This window comes from Xenopus laevis, chromosome 7L (genome assembly GCF_017654675.1).
Source record: "Xenopus laevis strain J_2021 chromosome 7L, Xenopus_laevis_v10.1, whole genome shotgun sequence".
Lineage (NCBI taxonomy): Eukaryota > Metazoa > Chordata > Amphibia > Anura > Pipidae > Xenopus > Xenopus laevis.
The window spans coordinates 35,703,035-35,715,361 of NC_054383.1; the positions used below are offsets into that span (position 1 = coordinate 35,703,035).

The 12,327-nt window shown below is 39.0% G+C and overlaps 2 protein-coding genes and 3 long non-coding RNA genes across 6 annotated transcripts in view; 1 reads left to right on the top strand and 4 right to left on the bottom strand.

Moving 5' to 3' along the window:
* Nucleotides 1-2,167: 2,167 nt before the first annotated feature.
* On the bottom strand, nucleotides 2,168-4,798 carry LOC121395375 (mitogen-activated protein kinase HOG1-like). 2 transcript variants are annotated; one of them, XM_041568773.1, is made up of 4 exons: nucleotides 4,365-4,798; nucleotides 3,681-4,238; nucleotides 3,259-3,338; nucleotides 2,168-3,038 (listed from the first exon to the last, which is right to left on the bottom strand). In XM_041568773.1, exons 2-4 carry the CDS (start codon nucleotides 3,747-3,749, stop codon nucleotides 2,930-2,932), a joined length of 258 nt encoding a protein of 85 aa, XP_041424707.1. In that variant the 5' UTR covers nucleotides 3,750-4,238; nucleotides 4,365-4,798; the 3' UTR covers nucleotides 2,168-2,929. The 2 variants fall into 2 exon arrangements, with proteins under 2 accessions (XP_041424707.1, XP_041424708.1); XM_041568774.1 differs by lacking the exon at nucleotides 4,365-4,798 and having other exon boundaries at nucleotides 3,681-4,256.
* A 505-nt stretch (nucleotides 4,799-5,303) lies between these two features.
* Nucleotides 5,304-6,552, bottom strand: LOC121395379. Its single transcript, XR_005962446.1, has 3 exons — nucleotides 6,465-6,552; nucleotides 5,756-6,122; nucleotides 5,304-5,629 (listed from the first exon to the last, which is right to left on the bottom strand). It is a non-coding gene; the product is annotated as an uncharacterized LOC121395379 (long non-coding RNA).
* Nucleotides 6,553-8,172: 1,620 nt separating this feature from the next.
* LOC121395380 lies at nucleotides 8,173-9,329 on the bottom strand. The gene is made up of 3 exons (XR_005962447.1): nucleotides 9,239-9,329; nucleotides 8,817-8,896; nucleotides 8,173-8,604 (listed from the first exon to the last, which is right to left on the bottom strand). It is a non-coding gene; the product is annotated as an uncharacterized LOC121395380 (long non-coding RNA).
* A 296-nt stretch (nucleotides 9,330-9,625) lies between these two features.
* On the bottom strand, nucleotides 9,626-10,395 carry LOC121395460 (protein kinase C delta type-like). Its single transcript, XM_041569024.1, has 3 exons — nucleotides 10,209-10,395; nucleotides 9,924-9,986; nucleotides 9,626-9,797 (listed from the first exon to the last, which is right to left on the bottom strand). Exons 1-3 carry the CDS (start codon nucleotides 10,277-10,279, stop codon nucleotides 9,626-9,628), a joined length of 306 nt encoding a protein of 101 aa, XP_041424958.1. The 5' UTR covers nucleotides 10,280-10,395.
* A 162-nt stretch (nucleotides 10,396-10,557) lies between these two features.
* Nucleotides 10,558-12,327, top strand: part of LOC121395376 — a 31,841-nt gene continuing 30,071 nt past the window's right edge. Inside the window, exon 1 of the long non-coding RNA XR_005962436.1 lies at nucleotides 10,558-11,203. This is a non-coding gene — a long non-coding RNA (uncharacterized LOC121395376). The remainder of the gene's footprint in view (nucleotides 11,204-12,327) is intronic.

The following is a 12,327-nucleotide window of genomic DNA, read 5'->3' on the forward strand; positions in this document are numbered from 1 at the left end:
ACTTTACGATAGAGACGGATCCTATAGGAGGAAATTTCACCTCTAATGACCGACTTCCAGGTCTCCCACAATAAGGGAAGGTTGTCTTTATGTTGGGCATTTTCAGCAAGAAATAGGTCCCATCTTTCTGAGAGCATTTTAAAAAATTCAGGTTGATCAGCCAACATCACTGGGAAAGACCAGGACACAAAATCTTTACTGATGTTAGGGATGGATATTAAGATTGAAACTGGAGCGTGATCAGAGTGATCGATGGAACCTATTTCTGTTTTTATGGTTTTGCTCACTAAGTTATTGGAAATTAGGATGTAATCGATTCTAGTTCCTAAGTTGTACTGAGAGGAAAAATGAGTGAACTCTTTTTCTGTTGGGTGGAGTAATCTCCAAATATCTTGTAGGCTGAATGTATTCAGAATTTCACTTATCCATTTAGATTTTTTACCTGGAGTGCTTAGATTTGTGTCAGTTCTATCTAAAAAATGGATATGGGTTTCGTTAAAGTCCCCTCCTAGGATTAGATTGGACTGGGGGAGAGCAGAAATTCTATGATTTAAATCGACAAAATAACTTTCTTTTGAATGATTTGGGGCATATATGGAGACCAAATGCCATTTTCTGTCATCAATCAAAACCCCAGTATACACAAATCTGCCATACTCATCTTTATGCACTGACAAAATTTGGGCATTTAATTTATGATGAAATAATATAGCCACCCCTCCTTTCTTTTTAATAGCTGGGGAGAAAGTCATCTCGCCAACCCAATCTCTATGCATGGTATCATTGTCTTCATCATTTAGATGCGTCTCCTGGAGGAGAGCTATGTCGCAATTTAATCTTTTAAGGTGTTGAAGGACTTTTCTCCTTTTTATATAGTGGTTCAAACCATTGATGTTCCAAGAAATTATATTTAGTGAAATTTTGTTACTTAATTAACAAGGGCATATAGAGCATGTTTGCAGGAACTTTAAAGGCAATTTTAAAGGTAACCTTCACTGAGCGTGTAAAAATACATGTAGTAGTAGGAACAATATTAAGTATACATTTCTTGACATAAAACCGAACATAACCCATGATTAAATACCAAACTTCACAAAGCAAATCAAGAAACTAACTAACAGCAGAAGGACCTCCTTTTTTCCCTAGTAATAGAGGTCGTTTAACCCTCTACCAAAGAGGAGTTATCAGATTGAAGAGCACCTCCAGCCAACATATCATTCCTCTTGGCTATTAAGAGTCAAACACCATGTCATCTTCGCTAGAAAGAGGTGGAGCAATTTTTGTTGATGACAAAGGTGATCTGGATCTTGACCTTGCTCTTTGAGTATCACCCAGGTCTTGTCTAGGTTCTTTTGAAGAACTTTGAGTTTGTTGGAAAAGTTAATATAAAGAGACAGCAATGATTGGCAAGCTTTGGAAAATTCTTTCCTCTTTTGGGCAAGAAAAAGTGAATAATCTTGAAAGATTAGGATTTTATTCCCTTCTATTTCCAAACCTCTGGATTTTTTGTAAGCTTGGAGAAGGTAATTTTTGTCAGAATAATCCAGGAATTTGGCAATGACCACTCTTGGTCTGGTGAGATGAGCTTCTTTGAAGGGGCCGATCCTGTGTATTCTTTCAATTTTCATTCCAGTTTCCAGGGAAACTCCCAACTTTTGCGGTATAATCTTGGAAACAAGCTTAGCTAGAGAGTCTATTTTGTGTGATTCCGAGATGCCAACAAATCTTAAGTTGTTTCGACGGGATCTGTTCTCCAAATCATCTACTTTCAGGAACAGTTCTTGCGATCTTTTTTCCAAGAATTCAATTTTCTTTTGTGCTTTGTTAGTATCGTCATAGACAGAGGAGACAGCAGATTCTAACTCCGAAAACCTCTTGTCATGGCGTCCCAATTGCTGGGAGATTTTACCAACTTCCAATTGTAATTTGTCTATAGTTTTGTTGATTGACATCTCTATAACAGGATTTATTAGTCTTGCTACCTCATTAGCGATCAGAGAATAGTCCTCGCCAGAATCCTGTTTTTGTGTAGAGGTTTTTTGGAATTGCCCAGAGACGGAGATTTCAGTGTCTAATTGTCTAGCATTCTTTTTGTGTGATTTCTCATACGTTCTGCCATTGAATTTTGCTGCCATTTTCTTTTTTAACCCTGTGTACCTCCTTTACTTTCCTTTTTCCTTTTATTTGTTTTTTTTTTTTTTTTTTATAATTTTAATTTATTTTTTATATTTTTGAATTTTACTTATATAACCTTAATATGTAATCTGAGGTAATAGAGCCTTGGAGAAATAGATACTGAAGCTATTGTTTCAGAAGTTCATCAAATTTTGCCTTCAGCGTAGCAAGTTAAAAAAAAATGGCTGCCAACAAGGTGAAAGAAAGTATTGCAAAGGAACCCAGATGGTGACAATTCGTGTAACTATATTGAAAAGGGTACTCCAGCTGGGGAGAGTTAATCCTGAAGTGGAGTAGTGAGACACATTAGAATTGAAGCTGGACTCCACTAAAATGAACTATTCAGTCACTAGGAGCCTTAATTAATCACTCCACCGTCACGTCAAGTTTGACCACAAGATGGCGCCTGGGTCATACTGTATATGGCACTGAGGAGAAAGGTTTACCAGCGCTTCTGGTAATAAACCTTATAGAAGCAGCGTTCCACTTCAATGAGGAAACCCCTGGACCAGATCACAATTACCTCAGCTCATTTAGCTGGGTGCCATTACACATTCCACTCAGACCTTATGGGGCCAGCTGCTGCAGCGGGTTACTCTTTCCCTCACAGGATTCTTTCACAGAGATTTATTAGAGCGCCCAAGAATTCAGACACCAACTGTGAGTAATTACTTTCACCTCCGACCTCCTACAAGCTTATCGGAAGGTTTGCTGCTTATAAATTGCAGCTTTTACGATGTTGGCTAGTGGAGCTCTACTCCCAAGCCTCCATATACATTGGGCGCCGAACCGGAAGTCCCCGATGGATGATCCCCTTGCTGTGCAGGAACTGCAGGCCGCATATCATCTCTGCCGAATAGAACCTTTTAAACAAAGAAAAAATGATTAACTCCAGAAAGATTACTCTATAAGATATGTGTTTCCTAAGACTTGACTAACAAATGATCAATGTTTATTGGTTATTAGCCAAGCTGCAAACTTTACCCAATTTTTTTTTCTATTCCCCCCCCCATAGGTTTAATTGGTACAAAAGTATTTCTTGGTGATATTACACAAGTACAATTTACCACATGTGCCACTTACTGGACTCTCTCCCTTTCCAGCCATCCGTTGTCCAATTCGTCTTCAAGGCTTCCCCGTCGCCTCGGATTCTTTGTAAGGAGCTAAAGTTTGAAAAGGCAATTATTTTCAAACCACGGATTTTAAACTCACTAGAAAAACACACCAATAAAACCACTACAAATGATCCATAGGTTTGCAGGATAGTTATTCACTTTGCTGATTGTTGGAATTGAACTGAAAACAGTCATTGAGTCGGGGACAGGCTTTAATTATACATTATGGAACATTGCGCTTTAGAAAGTAACATAAAATTCCTGTAGCTCATTGATGTTGTTGTATACCCCTTTAAGAATGCAAAGGCGATAAAAAAGGTTTTAAGTAAGACAACGCATAAACATATTTGTGTTACAATACTGTACCTCTATCCCACTGTTGCTACCCACCTTTTCCAGAAGATCTATTAGATCATCATCCAGCCATAGAGGTATTACAAGCTCACCCAAGGTGATCATTTCAATGAGTCTTGCTCTGTCGTCGCTGTAAAACAGGGCCTCTCCACTGGCCAAGTCACAGATGGTGATCCCAAGAGACCACCAGTCGACCGCTGCATTATATGGCACTCCTTGTAGGATCTTGAACAGAAAGAAAAGTTATTACTTAAGGGCAAACATGCAGGCATATTCACAGATACAAAAACAAATCAATCTAAATAAAGTTCAAGTGCTTATTTGTATAACATGTAGGTATATATGTCTTTGATAGACGTGAGCTAGATACAGTCCTTTTGTCCTTGCCATATTCTCCTTTACTATTTATTTTTACTTGGTTTCTACTGTAAATATACTGTTATTCTATGTCTTACCTCCGGGGCCATGTATGCCAGAGTTCCGTGCTCGCCAGTGATGGTATCATCTTTAAAGACATTTTGTACAGCCAGGCCGAAGTCTGAAATCCTAGCATGGCCTTTGTGATCCAACAAGATGTTGAGGGGTTTGATGTCTCTGTAATAAAGAGATTAAAGGAGTTATACTACACACAAGAAGAAGGCAAGGGCGGCTGATTTGCAGAGCAACCTGAGTGTGGCCTCTGCTGTAGAATGTTACAGAGATGAAGAAATCTATACTGACCGATGGATGATCCCCTTGCTGTGCAGGAACTGCAGGCCGCATATCATCTCTGCCGAATAGAACCTTGTAAACAAAGAAAAAATGATTAACTCCAGAAAGATTACTCTATAAGATATGTGTTTCCTAAGACTTGACTAACAAATGATCAATGTTTATTGGTTATTAGCCAAGCTGCAAACTTTACCCAATTTTTTTTTCTATTTCCCCCCCCCATGGGTTTAATTGGTATAAAAGTATTTCTTGGTGATATTACACAAGTACAATTTACCACATGTGCCACTTACTGGACTCTCTCCCTTTCCAGCCATCCGTTGTCCAATTTGTCTTCAAGGCTTCCCCGTCGCCTCGGATTCTTTGTAAGGAGCTAAAGTTTGAAAAGGCAATTATTTTCAAACCACCGATTTTAAACTCGCTAGAAAAACACACCAATAAAACCACTACAAATGATCCATAGGTTTGCAGTATAGTTATTCACTTTGCTGATTGTTGGAATTGAACTGAAAACAGTCATTGAGTCGGGGACAGGCTTTTATTATACATTATGGAACATGGCGCTTTAGAAAGTAACATAAAATTCTTGTAGCTCATTCATGTTGTTGTATACCCCTTTAAGAATGCAAAGGCACTAAAAAAAGGTTTTAAGTAAGACAACGCATAAACACATTTGTGTTACAATACTGTACCTCTATCCCACTGTTGCTACCCACCTTTTCCAGAAGATCTATTAGATCATCATCCAGCCATTGAGGTATTACAAGCTCACCCAAGGTGATCATTTCAATGAGTCTTGCTCTGTCGTCGCTGTAAAACAGGGCCTCTCCACTGGCCAAGTCACAGATGGTGATCCCAAGAGACCACCAGTCGACCGCTGCATTGTATTCTACTCCTTGTAGGATCTTGAACAGAAAGATAAGTTATTACTTAAGGGCAAACATGCAGGCATATTCACAGATACAAAAACAAATCAATCTAAATAAAGTTCAAGTGCTTAATTGTATAACATGTAGGTATATATGTCTTTGATAGAGGTGAGCTAGATACAGTCCTTTTGTCCTTGCCATATTCTCCTTTACTATTTATTTTTTCTTGGTTTCTACTGTAAATATACTGTAATTCCATGTCTTACCTCCGGGGCCATGTATGCCAGAGTTCCGTGCTCGCCAGTGATGGTATCATCTTTAAAGACATTTTGTACAGCCAGGCCGAAGTCTGAAATCCTAGCATGGCCTTTGTGATCCAACAAGATGTTGAGGGGTTTGATGTCTCTGTAATAAAGAGATTAAAGGAGTTACACTACACACAAGAAGAAGGCAAGGGCGGCTGAATTGCAGAGCAACCTGAGTGTGGCCTCTGCTGTAGAATGTTACAGAGATGAAGAAATCTATACTGACCGATGGATGATCCCCTTGCTGTGCAGGAACTGCAGGCCGCATATCATCTCTGCCGAATAGAATCTTTTAAACAAAGAAAAAATGATTAACTCCAGAAAGATTACTCTATAAGATATGTGTTTCCTAAGACTTGACTAACAAATGATCAATGTTTATTGGTTATTAGCCAAGCTGCAAACTTTGCCCAATTTTTTTTTTCTATTTCCCCCCCCCCCATAGGTTTAATTGGTATAAAAGTATTTCTTAGTGATATTACACAAGTACAATTTACCACATGTGCCACTTACTGGACTCTCTCCCTTTCCAGCCATCCGTTGTCCAATTCGTCTTCAAGGCTTCCCCGTCGCCTCGGATTCTTTGTAAGGAGCTAAAGTTTGAAACGGCAATTATTTTCAAACCACCGATTTTAAACTCCCTAAAAAAACACACCAATAAAACTACTACAAATGATTCATAGGTTTGCAGGATAGTTATTCACATTGCTGATTGTTGGAATTGAACTGAAAACAGTCATTGAGTCGGGGACAGGCTTTTATTATACATTATGGAACATGGCGCTTTAGAAAGGAACATAAAATTCCTGTAGCTCATTCATGTTGTTGTATACCCCTTTAAGAATGCAAAAGCGATAAAAAAGGTTTTAAGTAAGACAAGGCATAAACACATTTGTGTTACAATACTGTACGTCTATCCCACTGTTGCTACCCACCTTTTCCAGAAGATCTATTAGATCATCATCCAGCCATTGAGGTATTACAAGCTCACCCAAGGTGATCATTTCAATGAGTGTTGCTCTGTCGTCGCTGTAAAACAGGGCCTCTCCACTGGCCAAGTCACAGATGGTGATCCCAAGAGACCACCAGTCGACCGCTGCATTATATGGCACTCCTTGTAGGATCTTGAACAGAAAGAAAAGTTATTACTTAAGGGCAAACATGCAGGCATATTCACAGATACAAAAACAAATCAATCTAAATAAAGTTCAAGTGCTTATTTGTATAACATGTAGGTATATATGTCTTCGATAGACGTGAGCTAGATACAGTCCTTTTGTCCTTGCCATATTCTCCTTTACTAGTTATTTTTACTTGGTTTCTACTGTAAATATACTGTAATTCCATGTCTTACCTCCGGGGGCCATGTATGCCAGAGTTCCGTGCTCGCCAGTGATGGTATCATCTTTAAAGACATTTTGTACAGCCAGGCCGAAGTCTGAAATCCTAGCATGGCCTTTGTGATCCAACAAGATGTTGAGGGGTTTGATGTCTCTGTAATAAAGAGATTAAAGGAGTTACACTACACACAAGAAGAAGGCAAGGGCGGCTGAATTGCAGAGCAACCTGAGTGTGGCCTCTGCTGTAGAATGTTACAGAGATGAAGAAATCTATACTGACCGATGGATGATCCCCTTGCTGTGCAGGAACTGCAGGCCGCATATCATCTCTGCCGAATAGAACCTTGTAAACAAAGAAAAAATGATTAACTCCAGAAAGATTACTCTATAAGATATGTGTTTCCTAAGACTTGACTAACAAATGATCAATGTTTATTGGTCATTAGCCAAGCTGCAAACTTTACCCAATTTTTTTTTTCTATTCCCCCCCCCCATAGGTTTAATTGGTATAAAAGTATTTCTTGGTGATATTACACAAGTACAATTTACCACATGTGCCACTTACTGGACTCTCTCCCTTTCCAGCCATCCGTTGTCCAATTCGTCTTCAAGGCTTCCCCGTCGCCTCGGATTCTTTGTAAGGAGCTAAAGTTTGAAAAGGCAATTATTTTCATACCACGGATTTTAAACTCACTAGAAAAACACACCAATAAACCCACTACAAATGATCCATAGGTTTGCAGGATAGTTATTCACTTTGCTGATTGTTGGAATTGAACTGAAAACAGTCATTGAGTCGGGGACAGGCTTTTATTATACATTATGGAACATGGCGCTTTAGAAAGTAACATAAAATTCTTGTAGCTCATTCATGTTGTTGTATACCCCTTTAAGAATGCAAAGGCACTAAAAAAAGGTTTTACGTAAGACAACGCATAAACACATTTGTGTTACAATACTGTACCTCTATCCCACTGTTGCTACCCACCTTTTCCAGAAGATCTATTAGATCATCATCCAGCCATTGAGGTATTACAAGCTCACCCAAGGTGATGATTTCAATGAGTCTTGCTCTGTCGTCGCTGTAAAACAGGGCCTCTCCACTGGCCAAGTCACAGATGGTGATCCCAAGAGACCACCAGTCGACCGCTGCATTATATGGCACTCCTTGTAGGATCTTGAACAGAAAGAAAAGTTATTACTTAAGGGCAAACATGCAGGCATATTCACAGATACAAAAACAAATCAATCTAAATAAAGTTCAAGTGCTTAATTGTATAACATGTAGGTATATATGTCTTTGATAGGCGTGAGCTAGATACAGTCCTTTTGTCCTTGCCATATTCTCCTTTACTATTTATTTTTACTTGGTTTCTACTGTAAATATACTGTAATTCCATGTCTTACCTCCGGGGCCATGTATGCCAGAGTTCCGTGCTCGCCAGTGATGGTATCATCTTTAAAGACATTTTGTACAGCCAGGCCGAAGTCTGAAATCCTAGCATGGCCTTTGTGATCGAACAAGATGTTGAGGGGTTTGATGTCTCTGTAATAAAGAGATTAAAGGAGTTACACTACACACAAGAAGAAGGCAAGGGCGGCTGATTTGCAGAGCAACCTGAGTGTGGCCTCTGCTGTAGAATGTTACAGAGATGAAGAAATCTATACTGACCGATGGATGATCCCCTTGCTGTGCAGGAACTGCAGGCCGCATATCATCTCTGCCGAATAGAACCTTGTAAACAAAGAAAAAATGATTAACTCCAGAAAGATTACTCTCTAAGATATGTGTTTCCTAAGACTTGACTAACAAATGATCAATGTTTATTGGTTATTAGCCAAGCTGCAAATTTTTTTTTTCTATTTCCCCCCCCCATAGGTTTAATTGGTATAAAAGTATTTATTGGTGATATTACACAAGTACAATTTACCACATGTGCCACCTACTGGACTCTCTCCCTTTCCAGCCATCCGTTGTCCAATTCGTCTTCAAGGCTTCCCCGTCGCCTCGGATTCTTTGTAAGGAGCTAAAGTTTGAAAAGGCAATTATTTTCATACCACGGATTTTAAACTCACTAGAAAAACACACCAATAAAACCACTACAAATGACCCATAGGTTTGCAGGATAGTTATTAATTTTGCTGATTGTTGGAATTGAATTGAAAACAGTCATTGAGTCGGGGACAGGCTTTTATTATACATTATGGAACATGGCGCTTTAGAAAGGAACATAAAATTCCTGTAGCTCATTCATGTTGTTGTATACCCCTTTAAGAATGCAAAGGCGATAAAAAAGGTTTTAAGTAAGACAACGCATAAACACATTTGTGTTACAATACTGTACCTCTATCCCACTGTTGCTACCCACCTTTTCCAGAAGATCTATTAGATCATCATCCAGCCATTGAGGTATTACAAGCTCACCCAAGGTGATCATTTCAATGAGTCTTGCTCTGTCGTCGCTGTTAAACAGGGCCTCTCCACTGTCCAAGTCACAGATGGTGATCCCAAGAGACCACCAGTCGACCGCTGCATTATATGGCACTCCTTGTAGGATCTTGAACAGAAAGAAAAGTTATTACTTAAGGGCAAACATGCAGGCATATTCACAGATACAAAAACAAATCAATCTAAATAAAGTTCAAGTGCTTATTTGTATAACATGTAGGTATATATGTCTTTGATAGACGTGAGCTAGATACAGTCCTTTTGTCCTGTGCCATATTCTCCTTTACTAGTTATTTTTACTTGGTTTCTACTGTAAATATACTGTAATTCCATGTCTTACCTCCGGGGCCATGTATGCCAGAGTTCCGTGCTCGCCAGTGATGGTATCATCTTTAAAGACATTTTGTACAGCCAGGCCGAAGTCTGAAATCCTAGCATGGCCTTTGTGATCCAACAAGATGTTGAGGGGTTTGATGTCTCTGTAATAAAGAGATTAAAGGAGTTACACTACACACAAGAAGAAGGCAAGGGCGGCTGATTTGCAGAGCAACCTGAGTGTGGCCTCTGCTGTAGAATGTTACAGAGATGAAGAAATCTATACTGACCGATGGATGATCCCCTTGCTGTGCAGGAACTGCAGGCCGCATATCATCTCTGCCGAATAGAACCTTTTAAACAAAGAAAAAATGGTTAACTCCAGAAAGATTACTCTATAAGATATGTGTTTCCTAAGACTTGACTAACAAATGATGAATGTTTATTGGTTATTAGCCAAGCTGCAAACTTTACCCAATTTTTTTTTCTATTTCCTCCCCCCCATAGGTTTAATTGGTATAAAAGTATTTCTTGGTGATATTACACAAGTACAATTTACCACATGTGCCACTTACTGGACTCTCTCCCTTTCCAGCCATCCGTTGTCCAATTCGTCTTCAAGGCTTTCCCCGCTCAGGTATTCCATGACATAGAAGGCATGCCGCTGATTACATAGACAAAAGACACAAATAAGTTGGTACACAGAAACACAAAACCAAATAGTATTGGAGGATAGGAGTCTCTGGGGCTCATTTATCAACACTGGGCAAATTTGCCCATGGGCAGTTACCTATAGCAACCAATCAGCTTTTTAAAGCCAGCTGCAAGTAGAACAATGAATGCAGCAATTTGATTCGTTGCCATGGGTTACTGCCCATGGGCAAATTCGCCCAGTATTGATAAATGACCCCGTCTGAGTTTTCTAAGTAAAAATATATTGCATCAGTTCATTAATGTTGTGGGTTGTTGATGGATACCCTGACTGGACCCATTGGCTGGCACCAACCAGGAAATACTTTGGCAGACCAGCCCAACCCTGCATGTGTGGGACTGAATGAAATACTGAGTCTGTGCTGTACCTGGGTTTAAAAAGTGGCATAGCCTTGGCAAAGGAATTGACAGTCCCTTGAGATTTTTAGGACCTGTGCCTCAGTGACAATGCTGTTGTAGTCGGTCTCTTGTTTTCTGATGTACTTCAGAGCCACGTATGTCTTCCTGTCTTTTAACTTGGCCAGCATCACCTGAGAGAGGCAAGAAAAGAGTCAATTTATACTGAAATTAGAGCAAGATGGAAAACACATTGATACATACAGCTGTAGTTGTGTACATCTAGCCCATTATTGTAAATAATCTACAGAACACTTATTCCGTTTGTTTACTACTGCATTTAGGTTTTAGAAACTACAAAATTGAGCTGCGCTAAATGGAAACTAGCCACTCAATTTGCCAAATTCCCAGCATAGAGAAGATGTCGTAGCTGGAGACACTGAGCGGGTCAAGCCTTGAAGACTGAGCTGGTGTCACGGTTTTGGCATCTCCTAGTGAAGAAAAGAGATTATTTACAACACATGTAATAACATATATTTAATATATCAATAGTAGAATTATTTAGACACAGTTTGTTGCATTATATAGAATTACTTCCAATATACTCTTAAAACACCTTAAAAAGTGTCTGTTTCTCTCCCTAATAGAATAGGAGAACCTTAGCTTTATGGAAGGCATTGTCATGGCAATACAGAACAGTCTGTTTTACTTAACTCTTTGAGCACAGACTGATTTACCAAAACCATGCACATTTTCATATTTTTCAATATAGGCCCATTTTTTTACCTAGGAAAATTATATATCATGTTTAAAACAAAATGAGATTTCTACATCTGCTTGACCGCATTATATACTGTGATACCATTCTAGTGTTCCTAGTGGCTAATGATACAACATGTATAGATTTCTGACTTGTAAAGATCAAACCCCAAATGAGCCAAAATATGATTTTCAAAGCACCACAAGGTCAAAACGCATGGTAAACTATGGCCCATGGCATTGCATTTATGCATTTATAGCAGACACCCCACTGATATGAGGGAAGGAGAATAAAAAAAAAAACCTAAAATGGTAAAGTGATAATGATGTGGGGGTACTATTATACATTAGTGCTAGGGGCTATCCCTATGCTGAGGGTATCATTACATGCTCATACAGTCACTGTATCAGCATGTACTGATTAGTTAGTTTGAGTTACCTCACCTGGGCAAATGTATTATATTTGGGGGTTTAAGTTAATGTATACTTTTCCCAGGTACATTCTGATTGGTTACTATAGGCGACTGCCCTTGTGCAATTTGGAATCTATATTAGCAACCAAATCCTAAACAGCAATTGCACTGGTAAATTATTGAATCAAGAGTTATGTGGGCTGCTATTTTTTTGCAATTTATTGAAATATGTAGTCAATATAAATAGTGCACAGGCAGGTTCTCTAAATGTACCAGGAAGGATGAATTTACTGGTCAACTGCCAACTATCTGTTAGTGTCCATGGCAAACTTATTACATATGGGGATGTGTTAATTGCACCAGTGCAATTGCTCCTAGCAACCAGTCAAATCTTTCCAGTCATTTCAAGTTGAAATAGATTGTTTCAAGATACTTGATGATTAGTTGCCATTGGTATCTGTACTTGTGCAGTTTA

Bases quoted from the DNA above. Each gene is read 5' to 3' on its own strand.
- LOC121395375 (XM_041568773.1), bottom strand. From the start codon at position 3,749: ATGATCACCTTGGGTGAGCTTGTAATACCTCTATGGCTGGATGATGAT. The intron at 3,339-3,680 runs GTGGGTAGCAAC...TTCAAACTTTAG, and splicing joins TAATAGATCTTCTGGAAAAG to CTCCTTACAAAGAATCCGAG. The intron at 3,039-3,258 runs GTAAGTGGCACA...TTTGTTTAAAAG, and splicing joins CTGGAAAGGGAGAGAGTCCA to GTTCTATTCGGCAGAGATGA.
- LOC121395460 (XM_041569024.1), bottom strand. From the start codon at position 10,279: ATGGAATACCTGAGCGGGGAAAGCCTTGAAGACGAATTGGACAACGGA. The intron at 9,987-10,208 runs GTAAGTGGCACA...TTTGTTTAAAAG, and splicing joins CTGGAAAGGGAGAGAGTCCA to GTTCTATTCGGCAGAGATGA. The intron at 9,798-9,923 runs GTCAGTATAGAT...TCTTTATTACAG, and splicing joins AGCAAGGGGATCATCCATCG to AGACATCAAACCCCTCAACA.